The 22,369-nt window shown below is 41.6% G+C and overlaps 1 protein-coding gene across 3 annotated transcripts in view; it reads left to right on the top strand.

Moving 5' to 3' along the window:
* The window catches only part of SLC11A2 (solute carrier family 11 member 2), a 36,372-nt gene extending 14,005 nt beyond the window's left edge, over positions 1-22,367 (top strand). For 2 of the 3 annotated variants that reach the window (XM_040642452.1, XM_040642450.1), the window contains exons 3-17: positions 1,063-1,211; positions 1,779-1,904; positions 2,302-2,421; positions 3,869-3,975; positions 4,509-4,579; positions 4,684-4,751; positions 5,996-6,151; positions 6,878-7,036; positions 7,814-7,900; positions 8,795-8,914; positions 9,289-9,438; positions 9,979-10,052; positions 10,639-10,792; positions 12,738-12,791; positions 18,558-22,367. In XM_040642452.1, the coding sequence (XP_040498386.1) occupies positions 1,063-1,211; positions 1,779-1,904; positions 2,302-2,421; positions 3,869-3,975; positions 4,509-4,579; positions 4,684-4,751; positions 5,996-6,151; positions 6,878-7,036; positions 7,814-7,900; positions 8,795-8,914; positions 9,289-9,438; positions 9,979-10,052; positions 10,639-10,792; positions 12,738-12,791; positions 18,558-18,635 (1,673 nt within the window). In that variant the 3' untranslated portion in view covers positions 18,636-22,367. The remainder of the gene's footprint in view (positions 1-1,062; positions 1,212-1,778; positions 1,905-2,301; positions 2,422-3,868; positions 3,976-4,508; positions 4,580-4,683; positions 4,752-5,995; positions 6,152-6,877; positions 7,037-7,813; positions 7,901-8,794; positions 8,915-9,288; positions 9,439-9,978; positions 10,053-10,638; positions 10,793-12,737; positions 12,792-18,557) is intronic. The other variant, XM_040642451.1, reaches the window with a different exon arrangement.
* Positions 22,368-22,369: the final 2 nt, after the last annotated feature.

The raw sequence follows: 22,369 nt of genomic DNA, 5'->3' as shown, positions 1-22,369 counted from the left end.
TTGGATGTTGCCATTTGATGATTACCAAACTGGGCTTTGTATCCTTCTGGCAGATTAGCCCTTTTCTCCTAGACCCTCCCCTTCCCAGCATTTAAGATTACCTGTAAGATGCAGGACTCGGAAACACTGATAAGCAGTCTAAGATGAGTCCTCCTGTCACAAGGGTGCCCACACCCCGTGACCTGAAGCGCTTCACTGCAGGCCTTAGTCAGGGTTCCTGTTTGGTGGTTTCCCTGCAGCTTCAGATTTTAGCCCAACTGGCAGGATTTTTCAACTTCCACGTTTTTTGAGAAGCCTGATGGAGGTATAATGTCCAAGGATGATTCTTTAGCCAAGTCCTACCAAATAATGGTTGGGGGTGGGGCGGAGGAGAGTAGTAACCCACTAGACAGATGTAGTTCTGTTCTTCTTCTTTTTTTTTTTTTTTTAATTTTTACTTATTAGAGAGAGAGAGAGAACGAGCAGGGGGAGCAGCAGAGGGAGAGGGAGAAGCAGGCTCCCTGCTTAGCAAGGAGCCTGATGCAGGACTTGATCCCAGGACCCTGGGATGATGACCTGAGCCGAAGGCAGACGCTTAACCAACTGAGCCACCCAGGTGTTGTCCCAAGTTCTGTTCTTCTCAAAGTTAGGATTTTAGGTTACCAATGTGGCTCGTTGGGGAATGTTACATTTTGAGCCCTAGGCATCAATGTTTTTAGAAGAAAATGAAATGATTCTAAAAATTGCCAACTGGGAATACAGAAATGTGAAAGTAGGAAAACCATTGTGAGATGAGCATTAAAACTGATCTAGAGCAAAGTGACTGGGGAGGAGGGGTGAGAGGGAGCTTTTTTACCATCAGCTTGTTTTATTTCCTGAATTTCCATCCATGTGAATATACTGCCTAGTTAAGAATTAATTTATTAAAAATATAGATGAAAATAAAATATTAGAAATAAATTGAGTAGAGCCAGGTTGGTCTTGTGCATTTAGGTATTTAAAAAATTTAATTTAAAAGTTACTAAGAACAAGTTGTTAGTGTATTTTGTTCATTTTTATTTCTTCTCAAATCTGTCAATTTAGATGATGCTTCTGGAGACCATGGGGACTCTCCCAGTCTTGGTACCCTCAACCCTGCCTACAGTAGCTCATCTCTCCCCCAGTCCGCTGAGGACTCACAGGAGCCCTTTACCACCTACTTTGATGAGAAGATCGCCATTCCTGAGGAGGAGGTTAGTGACAGATCCTTGGAGGAAAATGTTATTTAGGGAAGACTTAGGAGTGAAAAGTCTACTGGACACTCAAGATCAACAGCCTCAGATCTAATTTTGGCAAGCAGTCTCTGAAGATGACTTTTATAATCAGAATAACTGTTTACAGTAACCGTTCAGGAAAACGAGGGCCTTGAAAACAGTTGCCACATCGTACTAGTGATTATTTTTTGATCTAGAAAGTATGAATTTCACGTTCTTTTTTTTTTTTTACAGTGGCTTTTGTCCCTTTTGGGTAGTGGTTGGGCACAAGGGTACTGATACTGTTACTCAGGTTTTAGAATGAGAGGCTGATTGATGGAAAGAGCGGGGAAGGGAAGGGCTCCTATTTGGACAGAGAAGTGGCCAGTTTATTGATAAGAAGTGGGTAAGATGGAGGTTTGACTTGGACATACCTAGTATCCAACATCCTAAATCCTTTGTTCTTGTAAAGCTGATATTGTTGCTTTATATGTGAAAAAATAACAGATAAATTAGATCAGTAGTTTGGAGGTGACAATTAGTTTGATCTCTTCTTCTCTTGTATAGCATTCTTGTTTTAGCTTTCGTAAACTCTGGGCTTTCACGGGGCCCGGCTTTCTTATGAGCATTGCCTACTTGGATCCAGGAAACATCGAATCTGATTTGCAGTCTGGAGCAGTGGCTGGATTTAAGGTGAACATCTAGTCCTACCCCTGTCCCTTTTAAATGCACACAGTACACCCTCACATCCTTTCCCTACTCTGCCTGTTGGATATCATCAGCCTTAGCAGTTACATGCACACAGCTTCATTGGCAGTGACACTTAGGTGACAAGTACTTTGCCACCTGGTTTTTAAAGTTTATTTTATTTTATCTACTCCGCATAGTTTTCCTTGAACTAGGGAAAAATTAAGGCTCAGAAAGGTTTGAGGTGACGTAGCAGGATATGTGCAGAATCTGATACAGAACTCAGGTCATTTGATTCCTGACTTGGGCTGTTTCCCGAATGTAGTATTTCTCATTCACATCACCAGACGAAAACACTCCAGTTGTCTAATGAGTGTTATGATGGGATCTTGTTCTTCTCTAGTTGCTCTGGGTTCTTCTGTTGGCCACCATCGTGGGGCTCCTGCTCCAGCGCCTTGCAGCCAGACTGGGAGTGGTCACGGGGTTGCATCTTGCCGAAGTCTGTCACCGTCAGTATCCCAAGGTGAGCAGTGGAGTGTCCTGTTTGTCACTCATCTCAGAGGAACCTGCGTGTCTGGCAGAGTGTGCTGGCCTTGTGGTATACTGAAATAGTGGAGTACTTGGTGGTCAGTGACCCTGCAGATGAGTCCCAGGGGGAATTCTGTAGCCCCTCTTGCTGCTAATTCATATTTCTGTACGCCTTCAGAATTTAACTTTGAGATTCACTTTTTGCCAGAAAGCTTCCTTAGAAAAATTCAGTTTGAGTAAATATTTACCATTCATTCTGCCTTCTGACATCCAGCAGCGCCCAGCCCAAGGAGGGGTGGGAGTGCTATAAGCACTTTCATTCATACATCCATATTCCTATTATACATATTTTCTTTTTTGTTTGACTTTGTCATCAATTTGAAAAATAAGGTTTTCTCTTTTACTGCAAACTCTATGTGGCAGGATCTTCGGATTTGTTAATAATTATTCTTCAATTTACCCTGATCCTGGAGGTTACACTGTCTTCCACAGCTTTTTTTCTGGACATTTTGGGCCTTTCTTACTGCTACCTAAGGCAGGAATGGACCCTATGTCTGGAAGGTAGTTGTAACCTAGCTTCATCTTGAGATAAGATAGTGATCTGCCTCTGGTTTGTCCTAAGTGTTTAATCTCCTTTCCTGACTGTGAAAAACTATCCTTACCTGTTTTTTTCCCCCTTATATGCTTCTCAAAAAAACCTTAGTAATTTATAATTTCTTGTAGTTTCTCTTCATGTATCCTAACAGTTGTTTTTTGTGACAATTTTTTGTGTAGTAGATCCCGGAAGGTGGTTTTTGTTTTGTTTTTTGTTTTTTCTTGGCCTCTGTGAGCCAGTATTAACTAAATCTGCCTTTCAGCTGGGTGGTTCGACCAGATTAGGTACCTGTTTTGTTATGTGCCACTCAGTTTCAACCACTTTGCCCTGAGTCCCTTTACATATTTGTCCTTTTTCACTTGCTTATATATTATCATTACATTAAGGTTGACCCTAACCTCTTCATTTTTGTTTTGTCTCTTCAGCCACGGTCAGGATATTTTCTTCTGTGGCCATTTTCTGTTCTCTTAACAATATTTTGACCATATTAGCATCTTCATTTCCCCCTAAAACTTTCGGATTGTTTTTAGGCAGGAAATTAAGTGTAAATTAGTGATTGGAGATTCCATTCCTCTGTTGAGTGGAAGGTAAGAGAAGAAATTAGGATCAGCTGCTGTCCTGACCTTGGTTTATAGGCACCACCACATAGAAGCACCCTTGCTTTCTCCAGCTGGGGCCCACAGTGCAATGACAGGCCACGTGGAGCCCAGTTCTGGTACTTCATCTCTAGACTGAAGCCTTATGGAGGACTGTTGATGGGTCAGTGCCAAATGTGAATTCCAAACTATAGAGAAAGTTCTTAGAAATGATTAATTAGAACCATGTCTTTCTGCTGTTTGGTATTTAGGTCCCACGAATTATCCTATGGCTGATGGTGGAGTTGGCTATCATTGGCTCAGATATGCAAGAAGTTATTGGCTCAGCCATTGCCATCAATCTCCTGTCTGTAGGAAGGTGAGGGGGTTTTCCTCCAGAAAGTAATATTTTGCTAGATTTCAAAGCAAATGTAAAAACAAAAACCAAACTAATTTTCAATTTTCAAGGTTCAATTCAACTATTATTTTTTCTGTGGAACCTTTCTGGAGCCACCTTCTCTCCCAGCAGCTGTAGGCTCTATATGTTCCGTGTTCTCATGTTGGGTTGTGCATCCCTCTATTATACAGTGTGTGACATTGTGCGTTACAATTATTTATTTGTATATCAGTTTGTCCCACTAGACAGTGAGCTCCTTGAGGGGTAAGACCCACACTTTTCAGCTTTGTATCCTAAATGTCTGACTTCGTAGACAGTCAGTGTTTGAATGAATGTACTTTATTCGGTTGGTGCTATGTTCCTAAACTACCCAGGGCCTGACCTCCTGCCACTGTCCCCTCTCCCACGAGTCCTTGCTTCTCCAAGTATTGTGTATCTGGAGAGCTGTTCTGAAGAAAGTGTTCTTCACTGTTTCCTTTCTTCCCACTAATCTCCATTTCTTATCTCTGACCTAGGGTTCCTCTGTGGGGTGGAGTTCTCATCACCATTGCAGATACCTTTGTATTTCTCTTTTTGGACAAATATGGTAAGGAGAGTGGGAATGGAGGGGTCAGAGGGGCTACTTTGCAGCAAGTAGCTGATGGAGAAGTCTGCCCTTTTGTGAGCTCACTGTTGCATTTTCCCCTCTAGGCTTACGGAAGCTAGAAGCATTTTTTGGCTTTCTCATCACCATTATGGCCCTCACATTTGGATATGAGGCAAGTGTTGCAGGCTATTCATTACTTTTTAAAACAAAAAAGATTTTTTTTGCCTTTTCTTTCAAGACTGTATAATGGTAGGATGGTTTAATTGTATCACATATTAACAAAAAGCCAATTCAGCCTAGGCCAGTTTTGAAGAAATACGATCTATAGAGACCAGTCTCTGGGAAGGCCTGCTGGGTCTCCTAGGTCAAACATAAGCAGATTTTTTAGGACTTTCTAGACTAGACTCCCTGGTTCCAGGTTGGCTAGCCCCACAACAGAGCAGCCTTGGAGAGGGTTAAGGAGGGAGTTGCAGGGTGATTCCTGGCTATTAACTTAGAGGGGTTCTGGTTTTGCTTATCCTGGTTTATACCAACTGCAGCTTGAACTTTCTCTGTATTGCAACTGTTAATGAGCTATAAGGTATATAATGGATATTTCCTGATTTGTGCTCCAACCCAGATACTCCTAGGAATCAGTACCATTATATGCAGTAGTAGTAGCTTTCTATATCCAATTGTTACAAACTCATTTTTGCTCAGTGGCCTGACTAAACTTTTAAAAGTACATCTAATCTGGGGTGCCTGGGTGGCTCAGTTGGTTAAGTGTCTGACTCAATTTCAGCTCAGGTCATGACCTCGGGGATCTGATTCTCTCTCTTTCTCTGTTCCTCCCCCTTCTCACGCTCTCTATCTCTATTTCTAAAAGAAATAAAATCTTTAAAAAAAAACAGCATATCTAATCTCCGAGTAGATTATGCAATAGATGAGTCTCAGGCTTCCAAGAGAAGTGCTGAACCAGGAAAAAGTATGTATGAGAAGTATTTATGAACGAGTCTCAGCATACGTTAGTGGCACACGTACGTGATTTTTAGATAAACATAGGTGAATAGAGGTGTAAGGATGGATAATCAAGAATTGACTATATTCTTGGGTCTGCCTCATAGGAGTGGTTGTGAAGCTAATGTCAATGAGGCCCTTAGCCGCCAGCTAATTCTTTAGAATATTAAAGACATTCTCCACACATCTTCTTTGTATACCTACAATATGGTGTGAAATATTTGGATATCCCAGTCCTGAATTCTCAGACCTCTGGAAGCAAGCACTCATGCTGCTTGGTTTGCTGATGGTGCTATAGTCCTCATTATTCTAGGTGGTTGTTGAAGAAAGTGTTGTAAGGAGCAATGGATGCTGAGTGTTTCCTGGTACGATGCTACTCCCCGGGCCTCATATTCTAATAGTTGTTATGTTGGTATGTAGTATGTTACAGTGAAACCCAGCCAGAGCCAGGTACTCAAGGGCATGTTCCTGCCATCCTGTTCAGGCTGTCACACCCCGCAGATCGAGCAGGCTGTGGGCATCGTGGGAGCTGTCATCATGCCACATAATATGTACCTGCATTCTGCCTTAGTCAAGGTGAGCATGGCTCTTCTATCCGTGCCGTCCAGATAGTTCATGTTTCCCGGTTTGTGCCCCAGCCCAGATACGCCTAGGAATCGGTACCATTATATGCAGCAATAGTAGCTTTCTATGTTTTTAGTTGCAGGGGACACACACTTAGTTTAAAAGCGTTAGAACCCTAAAGGAGTGGAAGGTTTTTTCATGGTTGGATGTTTATAAACTTCACACACTCAGACTCTGTTTTTATCACAAAGGTGACAGAAATAAGTGACTCCACAGAGAAAATGGGACTGAAATTCTTCGTAAAAGGTCCAAAAGTATGCCACATCTCTTGTGTTTAAATCCCAAAAGACTGAGTGACCTTGAGATCAAGAGTACAGAGCCCAACCAAGGTTTTATCAGTCTTACACAGTAGTTTGCTGGGAGATTTCAGAGACCTTTATAATTAAGGTTGTTAGGACTGAAAATCAGGTTGTTTTTGTGTGTCAGTGGTTCTTCTAGCCACAGTAACTGAGAGCTCAGTAGCATGTAGTCATCATTTCCTGTTTGGGGAACGTACAGTGTTGTCAGAGGGTCACGAAGTCCTTACTCACTTCACGAGCTAGAATGTAAGTTTTCTCACATTTCTTATGGTCAGTTGTTTGCCCTCTAAACCTTTCAGCTAACTTCAAACTCATGGAATATTACAAGGAAACTTGTTCTAACTAATCAAAAAATGACTACTGCTGTTTATCTCTCTAGTCCAGACAGGTAAATCGAGCCAATAAGCAGGAAGTCCGAGAAGCTAATAAGTACTTTTTCATTGAATCCTGCATTGCTCTCTTTGTTTCCTTCATCATCAACGTCTTTGTCGTCTCAGTCTTTGCCGAAGCATTTTTTGAAAAAACCAACGACCAGGTGGTGAGTAAGCCAGGGTCGTGAGTGATAGTGAACGTTGAGGGTAGTGAGGGCCGGAATGGGGTAGGCAAAGTGACAATGACTTGGAGCTCAGGGAAGACAGATCTCCAGCCTCAGGGCTGCCCCATCATCACTGCACTAGTTAGGGTCTAGAGTCTGGGGGCAGACCAAGCCTAGACCCATTTTTCCCAGCTACTGGCTCAGAGTGAGTTTGCCTCAGAATAAAGGTTGCCTCACACTGTTGTGTTTGTGGCTTCATGTGTGTTTGGTTCTTTGTCATCCCCTTTTGTTTCCTGTTTATCAACTGCCAGCCTGCTTTGCCAGTCCTGTCATTTAGTGGTGAGGATAGGTAGGAAGGAGTCAACAAGCAGAAAGCAGAAACTGGCCTTATACTTTTCTGCGTTTTGAGTTCTCTATCATCTTGATACCCGATTGCCTATCTGTAGGACTCCTCTGACTCAGGAGTCCTCTGCTGTTTCTTAAGGGCCTCTGCTCCTGCCGTCACTTAAAGTGAGCAAGCATTCACATGCTACCATGCACACTCTTAACTCAGTAAATATTTTTGATGGCACGACGGTGTAGAAGGATTATGAAAGAAGACCACAAGTGCCATTGCTGCCAGTCCCTGCTCCCGTTGCAACCTGTATCCAGTGTCTTACCTCCAGCCTTTCTCCTAGATGACTTGAGTGTGACCTGTAGTTTGTGGTCTGCCGGAGAGTTCTTCTGGTCTGGTCCTTGCCTCAAAAATAAAAGTTGCTTCTAAACTGCTTTGTGTTCCAGATTGCAGTCTGTAGAAATAACAGCAGTCCCCACACTCACCTTTTTCCTGACGATAACTCGACACTGGCTGTGGACATCTACAAAGGGGTAAGCCTTTTCAGATTTGTGATCACTGCCCCTGAATCCGCATTCTTGCCATCGTATGTGATCTTCTCTGTGGGTTCACTTCGGAGCTGAACCTATCTTCCTTGGAGTGTCATTTATTTCAGAGTCTAGATGCCAGACAAGCATTTTTGGATTACGTGGGAGGGAATAGAGGATCAGCTGAAAGATGAACTGTATCAGCAATCCCAGAGTTATGTTGGTAGTACATAGTTTTGTAGGGTGTTAATAGGGGGAGACTGAAGAAGGTGCTCCTGGTAAAGTATTCTTTATTGGGACCTCTCAGTCTCTTTTATGCTCATTACATTATGAATCTCCCAAGAGTAGAATACATAATTTATGTCGTGTTTCCCAAATGTGCCGACCTTTCTCTTCACTGCTGTTACTATCTTCCAGAATAGTGTGTTAAGTAATATAATTTGGGAAATGTTGTGTAGACTGCCTGCCTGCCTTTCTTTCTTTCTCTTTCTTTCTTTCTTTCTTTTTCTTCCTTCCTTCCTTCCTTCCTTCCTTCCTTCCTTCCTTCCTTCCTTCCTTCCTTCCTTCCTTCCTTCCTTCCTTCCTTCCTTCCTTCCTTCCTTCCTTCCTTCCTTCCTTCCTTCCTTCCTATTTAAGATATAGGTTGACGATGAAGGCTTTAGGAACTTGGAGAAAAGACTAAGCAGAGGAGTGAAGGAATATCCAGGAAAATTTAGGTTGAAGGCCTCTAAAATGAGGTCAGGTTCTGAGTCTAGCTTCTGGGGAGTAGCACCCAGCACAGCACTTGGTGTAGGTTGGTACGTAGCAAAGAAGAGGGAGAAATGTTGCAGAGAAATTCTGTTTTGGTCATTGTCTAAGCAGACCACTGACACAAACATCTTTTTCCCTTTCCTCTCGCAGGGCGTTGTTCTGGGATGTTACTTTGGGCCTGCTGCACTCTACATCTGGGCAGTGGGGATCCTGGCTGCAGGACAGAGCTCCACCATGACAGGAACCTATTCTGGCCAGTTCGTCATGGAGGTATGTGCTGTTTTGACCGGTATAGATTAGAGGAAGAAAATATTGCTTGCTTTTTTGTTACTTTTTTTTTTTATTAAGATTTTTTATTTATTTATTCGACAGAGATAGAGACAGCCAGCGAGAGAGGGAACACAAGCAGGGGGAGTGGGAGAGGAAGAAGCAGGCTCATAGCGGAGGAGCCTGATGTAGGGCTCGATCCCAGAACACCGGGATCACGCCCTGAGCCGAAGGCAGACACTTAACCGCTGTGCCACCCAGGCACCCCATCCTTTTTGTTACTTCTTAATCCCATGTTTCTAGGGTCTTCCCGAACCTCCCCAAACCTTTCTCTGTTTCCCATTCTTGACATTCATCCTGCTTCTGTTTTCTTCCAGGGATTCCTGAACCTAAAATGGTCACGCTTTGCCCGAGTGATTCTGACCCGCTCTATTGCCATCATCCCCACTCTGCTTGTTGCCATCTTCCAGGATGTAGAGCATCTAACAGGAATGAATGACTTCCTGAATGTTCTGCAGAGCTTACAGGTGAGGAGGGAGCTGGGGAAACTCCCATCTCATTTAATCAGGCGGTATTATGTATTGCCCTTAGGTACCAAGCCTGTAGTGCTGGGTTCTGGGGACAGTTCAGAGGAAGAAAGAGGACACAGTCTCAGTCTACAGTAAATGTATGGAATCCCTGGTATCTAAAAAGCTTTTAGAAATGATTTGGTTTGTAAAAGCCTGTTGAATGGGAATTATCTGCTATAATTACATATAGAGTATAAAATTACTGTTTTTTAATTCAAGTAAACATTAAATAACTTAGGACACTGCTAGGTCCTATTGAGGTTAAAAAGGCAAGGCAGATACGAATGTTTATAAAGATACAGGATCAGAATTGATGCCAAGTTAATGATGGCTCTACAGGTTTCAACATAATGCACGAGCATCTTGGGATGATAGGAATAATTTCTCATGGGGTTGATGAGGCAGGATGTGTGTTTCCCTGGTGCTAACAGTGCTGCTCTTGAGGATAATACAAGGATCTCCAGTAGCCCCATCTGATCTTCATTCTTTCTTTTCCAGCTTCCCTTTGCTCTGATACCCATCCTCACGTTTACGAGCTTGCGGCCAGTAATGAATGACTTTGCCAATGGAATGTGAGTGTACTTCTCTCAGTTCCCCAAAAATATGTGGGGAAGCATATCTTCATTGAATTAGGCCAGTCAGAAACTGAGTCATGTAGGGGAACCACATGTGTTGAGAGGTGAATGCTGGACCTGCCCCTCAGTCTTTGGCTCAGAGAACAGAGACTGTGAATGTGGTAAAGAAGGCAAGCACGTTTTTCATTTCTAGCACGAGAAAGTTCCGCTCTTAGGGCTTTAATTCTTCAGCTTTAGTCACTGAACTGTAAAGCACCTTAATTCCATGTTAAATGATCTTAATGAGAAAAGCATAAACGAATACCTTTATATACATCTTTAAATGGTCTGGGGTATTTGAAATTACTTGTTGCATCTGTAGGTACTCAGGACTTGTTGCATTTCTAGGGACTTAAATATTAAGGATTATTTGATAGTATTTAACCCCCTCTTTCTCCCTGTTGATGTCTTGGGACATAGTAACAATTTTCGGTTCATTTTGAAATGCCTCTTACTTCTGTCCTGTCTGCCCTACAGGACAGTGTCCTTTTCTGCTTGTGAATGGGTTGGACTGTTCCACCAGTGACTGATGATTCTTTTACAGAGGCTGGAGGATTGCAGGCGGGATATTGGTCCTTATCGTCTGTTCCATCAACATGTACTTTGTCCTGGTTTATGTCCAGGAACTCGGGCATGTGGCATTGTACGTGGTAGCTGCTGTGGTCAGTGTGGCTTATCTGAGCTTTGTGTTTTACCTGGTAAGTCCATTCAGGAGGGGGCAGGGGTATAGGTATCAGAGATGGTAGAGATGGGGGTTATTAACACCAAAATGGAAGGACCCAGAAGAGCACATAGCAATCTTTTTTTTTTAATTATAGCACATAGCAATCCAATCTCCAGGTTAATGAGACAGTTTACATGAAATTGTTAAGTCACCTGTGGTTAAATAATATTTTTAACCATAAAATTTATTTTGGCTCTTAAGAGCTGTCATGTTACTTCTATCTGGTTTCCATCCTTAATTCCTGATAAGAGGGGCACCTGGGTGGCTCAGTCAGTTAGGCATCTGCCTTCGGCTCAGGTCATGATCTCAGGGTTCTGGGATTGAGCCTCATTTCAGGCTCCCTGCTCAGTGGGGAGTCTGCTTCTCCTTCTCCCTCTCCACTCATGCCTGCACTCTCTCTCTTTCTCTCTCTCTCAAATAAGTAAATAAATCACTTAAAAAAAAAAACCTGATAAGAGAGTATAGAGTGTTTGAGGAATTAAAAGAACAGTATAGAAAGTAGAGAGTGATACAAGATTTTAATAGCTGTCTACTAAAGAAAGAAGAGTGATATTCTCTCATTAAATTACTCTAGAGTTATTTAAAAATGATGGTTATAAAATCATAGCTGCACAGAAAATTACTGCAGAATAATGTATTCCAAGATAGTCAAATTTTTCTTCAAAAATCCGGGGTAAATTATGTAAAAAATGGTGATAGTAATTGTGTTAGGATGTTTCCTTGATGGTATATTCTTTTCTCTATTTTCCAAATCTTCTTTAACATTACTTAGAGTGATGGAAAATAGTTCTAGCAACAAAGACACCTCCCTGTTTTATACAGGTTTCTCTGAAGAATGCATGTGTGGAGGGTTAGGGAGAGCAGAATTTATACCACATATGCTGCAGAGAATGGTTAAGGATGGAGGCTGGAGACCTGCTGATCTTTTTAACGCTTACCTGGCCTGCACGCCAGTATCTTGACACAGGTTAAGTACTAGATTGAGAAAATCACTGTAGTAACTATTGAAAAATTATGTCCTGGATTGATTTATTTTTTCTTCTTTCCTCCCCAGTAGCCCTTGAGCACGCTAGGGTCATGCTGAACCTGTGTTTTAGGGATTTACTCCAAGGAAACCCAAGTAACTGAACATGTCTTTGACAGGAATTATTTAAAAAATTCATTACAGAAGTTAAGAGAATCCTTCCTTCCTGCAAATTAGCTATGGAGAGACTGAGTTGTCCTCAGTCACCCTGAGAATGTCGAGGTTGTTGACACATTTTTAGGCTGAGGACTAATTCCAGAGTCGGTGCTGTTAAGCCCCCAAACACTTCATAGAGCAGTTTGGGATACAATCCCAGTTGTGTTGGTCTGTCAGTCATTACCTCCACGTGCATCATGACGAATGGGGTAGGACTGAAGAAAATGGTCTTCAGGGAACTCCCAGTTGGACAAAAGAAACAAACTACAAACAGCGGTAGGAACAGGGAACTCGATATTGAAAATAGTACAAAGACATTATGTTGAGGAAGGCAGATTCCAGGATGTCTTGGGGGTGTGGGGTTGCAACCTGGGTGGTAGGAGATGAGCAGAGCTGGATGTTCAAGGAAGAGAGCAGGGGGACGCCTGGTGGCTCAGTCGGTTAAGCGTCTGTCTTCGGCTCAGGTCATGATCCCAGGGTTCAGGGATCGAGTCCCACGTCGGGCTCCCTGCTCAGTGGGGAGTCTGCTTCTCCCTCTGCCTGCCACTCCCCCTGTTTGCGCGCTCTCTCTCTCTTCCTCTCTCTCTCCCTCCCTTCTCCCCTCTCTCTGACAAATAAATCTTAAAAAAAAAAAAAAGAGAGAGCAGGTTTGCATCTGAGCAGTGCGGTGTGAGCAGTCGTGATGGGACGAGGGATCTGCAGTGCGGTTGGTGAATGATGACTGTACTTTATCTTTCAGGGTTGGCAATGTTTGATTGCATTGGGCATGTCCTTCCTGGACTGTGGACACACGGTAAGCATCTCTAAAGTCCTGCTGACCGGAGAAGCCACTGATGGCTATACTAAGTAAACACTGGATCAGTCTGTCTTCCACAGGTAGCCATCAGAGCCAGTGTGTTTCTATGGTTTACTGTGTGAACATAGCCAAAAGTATGTGCTGTTGCACAGACTGCACTTAAGACTCAACTCTTTGTTGGGAAAGACTTTGTTTCAATATGTGTTCGAAAGATGGAATTTTTTTTTCTTCCTGACCTTCTAACCTGGGAACTAGATTAGATAGGATCCTTGAAAAGCTGACATTTGCTGCTGTCATTCCAACACAAGCTCTTAAGTAGCTGCCCAAGGGCCAGCTTGTTTTATGCTTGTGAGAGATAATCCTATATGCATGATTCTTAACCAGGCTATGCATTAAAAGAACATATTTGAGAAATGTGATAAAGTTTTCATAAGACAGATTACAGAATGGGTATGCAGGTTTGGTTTATAAAAAGCTAAAAGACTGAGAAATACTTCTCTTAACGCGTACCCCATCAATTATTTTAATTATAAAAAATAAAATCTCAACTAAACTGGTTTCATCCATAATAAATATAAAATTATGAAACATCTACCTCTTTCAGGTTTAACTTCTTCCCACTTTAAATTTCTTGGTGGAAGTTAAGAGGGATGAGAAAGGATAAAGAGGGTAATAAGTAGTAAAGCTGACATGTCGGTGGTGGTTATTAATCACCTTGGAAAATCACTGAGCAAATTTTCCTCAGAGATTGAAGGCTTATCAGAGTGTTCTTGCGAGTCCTGATTTCCTTAACTTTCATGTTAGTACGGAGTTTTCCTGATGACACTTACTCTTGAGCACATAGAGTTGTAAATCCTTCACCTTCCTCCTTCAGGAGGTTGGTTATAAACAAGATGGTAGCGTTTATGAACTGACATTCTCATGAGATTTTGGAATGAGAAAAGACTTTAAAGGAAAGAAGAACCACTTGTTTTATTCCTAAAAGACACCTCCTACCAGGATTGTCGTGGTTTTCCGAAGCATGCCCAGGACAACTTGCAAGGCAGCCTCAGGAGCTGTGGACCTAACCGTTGCAAAGCTCTTTCTCTCTCTCTCAACAAGTCAGTAGGAATCACTATGAGGGAAAGTTCTCTCTCAGCAAGGTTGCCCTGGGCTCCCTCTCTTCAGCCATTCCCTCAGAGGGAAAAACTTTTGAGACCAGAAGGTGGAGCTCTGGAGTCAGAGGAAATGGGTCTCTTCAGCATGATGCTGCTGCTCTTCAGCCACTGCTGACATTTTTACATGTGGAGCCTGAGATCATGTGATTATATCAAGTCAAATCACACTTGTCTGGTGGAGATAAATAATCAAGTCTGGTAGAGCCATTGACTTGACGAGAACAGTAATGGGAATGGCGTTTGAAGGACTTCTCGGTTTTGGAGCTTTCCTTCTAGAGTCCTGGTTGATGGACATTCTCTATTCATCTGAGCCCCTAAATGCATTATTGCTGATATTTTGCACACAGTCAAGAGTACAGACTGGATGGCTTGTCTTTTATAAGCATAAGGATCAACTGCTGTGTATCACTGACCATATTACCTTAGCCCCTCAAGTAATATAGCACAGGATCATGAAAGATAAATTTCCCTCACTCTTCCTCCTCACATCTGCCCCGCTCCCTGTCGTCACTCCCCAAACTGGTCATAAGGGCACTCTGTGAAGATATTGGGGACTGACATCTTCATCTCTCATCTGGCTGGACTAGGTGAAGGCAAAATTGACAAGAAAAATTCTTTGTAAAGACAGTACAATAACACTACCTTTGTCCTGAGTCTGGGTGGGTCCAGTCAGGCTCAGATTCACACTATTTAGAAGTTCAAGTAAAGCTGCTTGTTTTCTTTTAAAAGTTTTGTTTATGACTTAAGATGATGGAAAATTTCTTCCCAGTTAAGTGGCATTTTATAATACTATGTGTGTAGTGTTTGACAGTTTTAAAAATACTCTATACTGTATTCCATTTGATCCTGTCAGCCAGTACTCCGGGTGCAATAAACAATGCGTATGAAGCCTCCCAGTGCCAGCATGCCAGTGTTTGTGCCGAATGTTAAGGGTATACAGTTGTACCTTATGTAAAGTGGTCCTTGTCCTCCATAAATGTAACATGAAATAATTGTGCTGTCACAGCACACAGGGAGCTAATGGATGGGGAAGAGCTGTAGTTTGGCTCCTGTGAGGTCCTGCTAGTGGTATTACAAGTGGTTACACTGAGCTGTTAGTGCCCATTTAACAGTATGTAAACTTGGTTTGTAATTAAAAAATTTTTTTCCTTTTCCTGTTTGGTTTCCTGGGTATTTTTTGAATCTTGAAAATACTTCCGGGGATACCGGGGTGGTTCAGTCGGTGAAGCCTCTGCCTTCGGCTCAGGTCGTGATCCTGGGGTCCCGGGATCAAGCCCTGCGTCAGACTCCTTGCTCAACAGGGAGCCTGCTTCGCCCTCTGCCTGCCGCCCCCCCTGCTTGCACTTGTGCTCTCTCTCGCTGACAAATAATAAAAATAAAATCTTTTTAAAAAAAGAGGAGGAAATACTGCAACATCAGCCACCACCTGCATGACATTTTAAGCCCACACTGTTAGTGATTTTCTCTTTTAAAGGGACGGAGGTGTAAATAGGGTTAGTCTCAAGAAGACTTGATAAACTACAGACACCAACCACTAATACCAGTTCACCCACTTATTCAGATAGTTCTGCTGTTGCTAAAGGTCACATCATTGCCATATTTAGACTCGAAAAAATTTGTTATTCTGCCTTTCTTTGCTCTAAGCTTAAGGTTTTTCTATCTCTAGTCTGGTTTCACCATTGAAGTAAGCTTTTATATTCCGTATATGCTGCCAATGAAACGTAAGAGTATTTGAAAAGAGAAACCAAAATTGTTTAGCTTAAAAATTGAAAGCATTTTGGCAGAACTGATATAAATGGAAATATTGGCACCATTTAATAAAACAGACAAAGCTCAGGCATACTGAACTACAGGCCCTGTCACCATATGAGTGACAGGAAAACTGAAGTCAGCACTTCATTTATCCCAAGGTTGTCACTAGAATTTCACCGTCCCTTTCTCTGTTGTAAGCTTTTCCTGTGTGTCTTACAGGAGCCAAATACCGTAATACAATAGATGTAATCTGGGAATTTGTTCTCCATGTTGTCCTCCCTCATTTAGGTCTCCTTTCTTAACCTGGGTTTAATTTCAAAACTACATTAGGATGCAACAATGTGGAGATCATGATTTGAGATGTTTCTTTTAGCTCCACCCTCTGGAATGCTTTTGGCTTCTTTATTGGATAGGTGTCAGCTTCTTTTGGCACTTTAGCTTACGAATGTTAAAAACGGCTCCCACTGACTAGTGTGTGCTAGTCCTGGTCTGAGCGCCCCTATCATCTCATTTAATTGCTATAACAAGAGGATCAACCTCTTTATAGATGAGGCAACTGAAAGGCCAAAAAGGAACTTCCCAGCATCACATTGCTGGTAAATAGGCAGTTGGCATTTTGACTCGAATAGCTTAACTCCAGAGCCCACATAGTCATTACCAAACCATCCTATATAATACATAGGACACACTCTGTGCAAGGGTAAGACACCAAGCTGGGTGTTTGGCAGGACCAGGAACACATCAAAGCATTTGGGTGATACTCTGATTAGTGATAGAATATGTTTTAGCTCCCAAGTTGCCACCTGGAAGACTAATTTTGTTTGGCCTGTTCTAAATTTGAAACAACTTGGAATGATTTTTGGTAAGCGCAAAAAATGGACAGGGCAGGGCTCTGTGATCCTACCCCAGGAATAGCTAAGATCTGTCAAGCTTACTCATTTGCACTACCTCTCTGCCCCTGACAGTATATAGCCTATTCCTGTGTCATTTAGCCCCATTTCTCAGTGTCACAGAGCAAGAAGACAAACTCCTCCAATGAGGAGATTCTGTCTAGTAAGGCATCTGAGTGACTCTGGGGATCACAGGACTAATAATGCAGCCCTTGCCTGCTACATAGTGAGGAAGCCCACCACTTCAGCTCTTGTGAAAAGGCTTCAGTGAATTCATAGTGTATCTGACAATCGCTCTTGGTTACTAAAACCTGAGATGTAAGACCCTGAAGTGAATAAGGAGGCTTGACTGAAGAGTTGTCTCTTTGGCCCAAGGCCAGTGTTAGTCATTTCCTAGTCCACTGTTCTTAGAATGGTTTTATCTTGGGCTTCATCTGGGGTCATCTTTTACAAATAAGTAGGAGGAGGCTCCAAAAGGGTACACGAACTTGCTTAAGGTCACAGGAAGTGACAGGGTTGGAGCTTGAACCCAACTCTGGTGCCTTTTCCACTACACTACTCGAATAGGGACATTCTCCTTCTGTGGGTTTATGGTCTACGTTCTGCATTAACTCACAGGCTGTTGATGCCAAGGGGTGATAGCATTCCTAAAGCCCTAAGTAATAACAGTAGGGCTAAATTGAGATTCAGTGATTATCTCATGGTGTATGCAGAGGAGAGAAAAGGAGTCAAGTCCAACTTTACGGATCCCAACACAAACTATAGGGATACAGAAGAAGAAAAAAGGGGCGCCTGGGTGGCTCAGTCGGTTAAGCATCTGACTCGTGATCTCAGCTCAGGTCTTTATCTCAGAGTCACGAGTTCAAGCCCGGTGTTGGGCTCTGTGCTGGGTGTGGACCCTATTTCAAAACAAAACAAACCATAGGGATTCAGGTTTCCAGGAAGGCAGTCTGGCAGTGTTTTTTAAAAAGCAGTCCAAGTGATTCCAGTTCAGCCTGACAAACATTTGGGACCCATAGTTCATTTCCCTCTCTCAGCACTGTTTTTTGTTGTTGTTGTTGTTGTTTTAATGAAAGGCTTTCTCTGCTCAGGTGCCAGAAGATCATGAGGCCTGGATAATACGGCTCAGGATTTAGAATGAGCTCAGGATTTAGAATTAGTATTTAATTCTAATAATTTAGAATTAGCATTTAATTCTAATATTTATTTTAATTATTTAGAATTTATTTGATTTCTAAAACAGTAGAATACAAAAGCACCCAGTGTGTTGTTGGCTCTCAATGCCCTTATCAGAAGTAGCCATCCTGGGGGTCTGGTTGGTTCAGTCAGTTAAGCGGCTCAGGTCATGATCCTGGGGTCCTGGGATCCAGCCCCAGAGTCCGAGCTGGAGGAGTTGGAGTCTGGGCTTCCTGCTCAGCGGGGAGTCTGCTTCTCCCTCTCCCTCTGCCCCTCCCCCTGCTTGTGCTCTCGCTCTGTCAAATAAATAAAATCTTTAAAAAAAAAAAAAGAGCCAAGTGTGTCACAAGAATAGTCACAGTGCAAACTTGGCTGAGGGCATTTGGTACTATCTCAGTTCTTAACTGTTTCAGCTCCGAGCTATTATTTCATGTGCCATAGACCATTCATGTATCTGTAAGCCATTTCTTTTCTGAAATAAAAATCAATATAGCAGTACTGAAAAAAGGCCTCTGTTGATGTGCTGATGATAGGTCCCTCACATGCCAGTTACAGTATTTAAATACTTGCAAATCAGGGGGCACCTGGGTGGCTCAGTGTCGTGGTCCCAGGGTCCTGGGATCAAGTCCCACAAGGGGCTCCCTTCTCAGCGGGGAGCCTGCTTCTCCCTCTGCCTGCCACTCCCCCTGCTTGTGCTCTTTCTGTCAAATAAATAAAATCTTTAAAAATAAATAAATAAATAAATACTTGGAAATCAGTCTAACCCTTTTCCGTTTTCTCGTCCTTAGTACCGTCTGGGATTGACAGCTCAGCCTGAACTCTACCTCCTGAGCACCGTGGATGCTGACTCACTTGTGTCTAGATGACCGACAGCCTGAGACTATATAAGAACCCCTTTGCCTTAATCCTTTTGTGCCAGGTGTCCTGTTAACATATCTCTGTTAGTTCAGAGGTGAGTTTTGTTCAGATGTTTTGAACAAAAGGCAAAGATTTCCTCATGGGAAGGGCATTAAAAGCTGACCGCTCTAAGTGTAGGACAGAGACCCACCCATCTCAACAGTCCTACAATAGCCAGAGTTAAATGATTGGCCTGTCATGGCCACACACCCCTATGGGCTTGTGTCTTGACTTCTGGTATTTTAAAAAAATATATATGTGTATATATTTATGTAAACCTGAACATATCAGTTTGGGTAGAGTTTTAAGGTTATATAAAATTGATAGGCCTGTCTTATTTTTTTAAAGATAGTATTCAGGTAAATCAGATGCTTATTTTATCTGGGTCCCAAGTGAGAAAGGAGAGGGAGTAATGCTCTTCTTCAGAATGATCTGGTCAAATTAACTTACCTTTTAAAGTGATACTTGACTATGGCCAGTTAAATTCCACGTCGGTTTTCATCGACCAGACCCTTAGCGACTCCTTCATACCAGCACATCATTTCTAAGGAAAACATTTCCTCTTTGCAAGCAGTCATATTTGGTCCTGGTTATTGGCATGCTTTGTAATTACAATTCTCTCTGTTGCTTTTCTTGAAATCTTGTCAGAGGTATGATGGTATTTTCCAAAGAGCTTAATACCTTGTAATAAGATTCAGAAACCGTGCTCTAACCAATGATCAGTTTTCCATGTGACATGGTAACTCAGCCCATTCTAGCCTTCAGGTTTTAGGTATAAAAGAAGAAACTTCTAACATTTAATTTTGTAAAGTTCCAACAGAAGATGTTGGAGGTGTTTGTTTTCTTTCTAATGTTTGTAGAGTCCTACCATGTCTTTTCTTCCCATTTTTCCCATTAAAACTCCAAACACCATTTCTGGGTCCAAAGTCTATTTCCGGGAATGGCTAATATTTCTAATGTTGAATTTCCCTGAATGCTAAGCATTTTATTTTAAGATATTTATACCAAGTAATATGAGATTAGAACTAGACTAGGACTTGGACAACTAGTTCTTATGTCATAAACCGCCTGCCTACATGTGGGTTATAGACCTTTTTGACCCCTTTTCTTCACTGGGACTTTTCCCTTATGATTTTTGTAATAAAAAAATTAATACTTAAAAATTGAAAGCTTTTGCATAATTATCTGAGTGAAAGAAGATTTTCAGCACGGCTCACGTTCCTGCATGGAATCACAGTTGGCTGGGATGAATGGCCGCTGTCCATCTTCGTGGACGCTTCCGCGGGGCGGCACAACTCCTTCATTTCCTTCCAGCCACAGAGGCATTGCGTTTGCAAACACTGCGGCTTTTGTATGACTTTGAGAATCATTTTCCTCTTTCAGCTTAAAAGGTAAATATCTGATCTGTCTTATTTTAAAATTTAGGGATTTTCAGTAAGACTTTTCTTTTGTTAAACCCAGACAGTGCTCATCTTCATTTATAAAGACTTGGCCCTCTAAGCGGCGAGTTTTCTAAGAAGATACTTTAAAATTCTCTCATTTCTACGTCAGGGGCCCTCGAAACTTCTGGTAAGTGTAGCATCCTTACAACGAACATTAGCATCCTTCCGATCTTAAAAATGAAACTGAGTTAGCATCAATGAACAGTTTTCACTTGAAAAAGAGATTTTTAAAATGAGTGTCAGTATTTTAGACTCTTTATACACAGAGAACAATGCTAGATGTACCAATTTGGATTTTTCTCCCTTCCTGGGCAATTAAATTTCTCAGTTTTATTACTAGAGAGTGTTAGGAGAAAGAAAAAAAAAAGTTAAAAAATCCTGTTTTGCCACTCCTAAAAAGATGAGGTGCTTGGTTAAACAGACACTAAGTACTTGGGGGATTCTGTCACTTATCTCTCTCCTTTAGCTATATGTTACTAGGAAGAGATTACAGTTCACAAAAGTTTATAAGTATACCCTCAGGTCATATAACTCCTGTAATCAAAAAATTTGATAACCTGAGTCATGCTAAAACCAATAGAGAAGAGTGATTTCTAAAGAGTGAGTCTTGGGTACACTTCTTTTCTAAGTTAAGAACACTTATTCTCTAATTTATGATTTACAAATCTGGATTTCTTTTCTTTTCCTTTTTTTTTTTTTTAGATTTTATTTATTTATTTGACAGAGAGTGAGAGAGCGAGCACAAGCAGGGGGAGTGGGAGAGAGAGAAGCAAACTCCCCAAGAGCAGGGAACCTAACTCAGTGCTCCATCCCAGGACCCTGGGATCATGACCTGAGCCTAAGACAGACGCTTAACTAACTGAGCCACCCAGGCGCCCCCTTAAGTCTATTTTTAATGCAGAGTGTATACTTAGAGAGTAGAATCTTCCCAGTAGCCTGATTAGAAATATCTTTTCATTATGTAATCAACTTGAAGGATGACATTTCTATGCCAGCTGTTCTCAATTTCCCTGACCTCCATGGAACATAGTAGGTCCAGCTGCTGGACTATTTAGTGGAATAAAGTAGTTGGATTCTTTCCTTGCCTATTTTCTGAAGAGGACAGTGTTGACCAAAATCTGTATACTTGTTGTTGGCCCTAGAAGAGCCTCGTGATAGGTATATGACAATTTTAAAAATTATTACCTGTGCCAATGGAGAAAAGTATATATAATACACAGAACAGTGGGTTAATATCGGGAATGCAGACAGATTTTCAGATATTCTTACATCTTTTCCTCTTCCAAATACTAGACTTCACCTTCTGTCAAATTAACCCTCCGCTAGAGGAGACATCAAGGAAAAGGAAATCGCCACCACAGGTCATTTTATAGTACATGCTTGATTTTATTTCAGTGAATGTTTTTTCATTTGTTTTTTTCCCAGGCTTGGAGTCTAAGGGGAGTAAATCTGAGTCACAACAGTTAGGACTTCAACCAAGTCTAGTTAATTTTTTAGAAGCTTAGGGCAGTTATAGAGGAGTCTGAGGTCACAGGCACAGTTAACATTTAATGTCTGCTTTGGTTTCTGTGTTTTCTAGTGTCATTACTAGTGTCATTACTAGATTGGCAATAGCATGAGACTAATTCCTTTCATACCCACAATTGCCATCTGGGGGAAAGGGATTTTTTTTTTTTTTTTTTTAGCAATTTACCTTTGTTTTCCTAGAAATAATTTCAAGACGTATAGAAATGAGTACACAGATATAGTTGACTGTTAAACATTTATGTTTGTGGCAAAATAGTCAAGTTTTTAGATTAGAGTAAGGTGCACAGCGGTAAACCAAATTTAAATAACAGCATGACCATTCTCCTCTTATAATTGTTTCCCATTCTCTAAAGGAATTTATAAAAGCTCTAATTACCTTGTCCTGTATGGAGAGAATTAAGTGATGACTCGAGCATCACATTTAGTATGGATATAGATAACTTTTCTGTAGCCACTATATAATTTCTAATTTTCAGATTGGTTTGGCATAATATAGATTATTTTTTGCCACTAACAAGAAAATGAAAATTCTGAAAGTCAGAAAATCATGTCCTAGGTTCTGAAAGACAACAAGGATATTTTTAAGTTGACTGTGATTGTTGATTTGGAAATTAACTTTGTAAACAATTGAGACTTACTATACAAGGCTATGAGAATCCTGTCTCATTCTTCTGCAGTATAATTTGCTACATATTGAAAATTTATTCTTCATAATAAATAGTGTTCAGAAGCCT

Source organism: Ursus maritimus, unplaced genomic scaffold (genome assembly GCF_017311325.1).
Source record: "Ursus maritimus isolate PB19 unplaced genomic scaffold, ASM1731132v1 scaffold_26, whole genome shotgun sequence".
NCBI lineage: Eukaryota > Metazoa > Chordata > Mammalia > Carnivora > Ursidae > Ursus > Ursus maritimus.
This window is presented reverse-complemented; position numbering and strand designations above follow the sequence as displayed.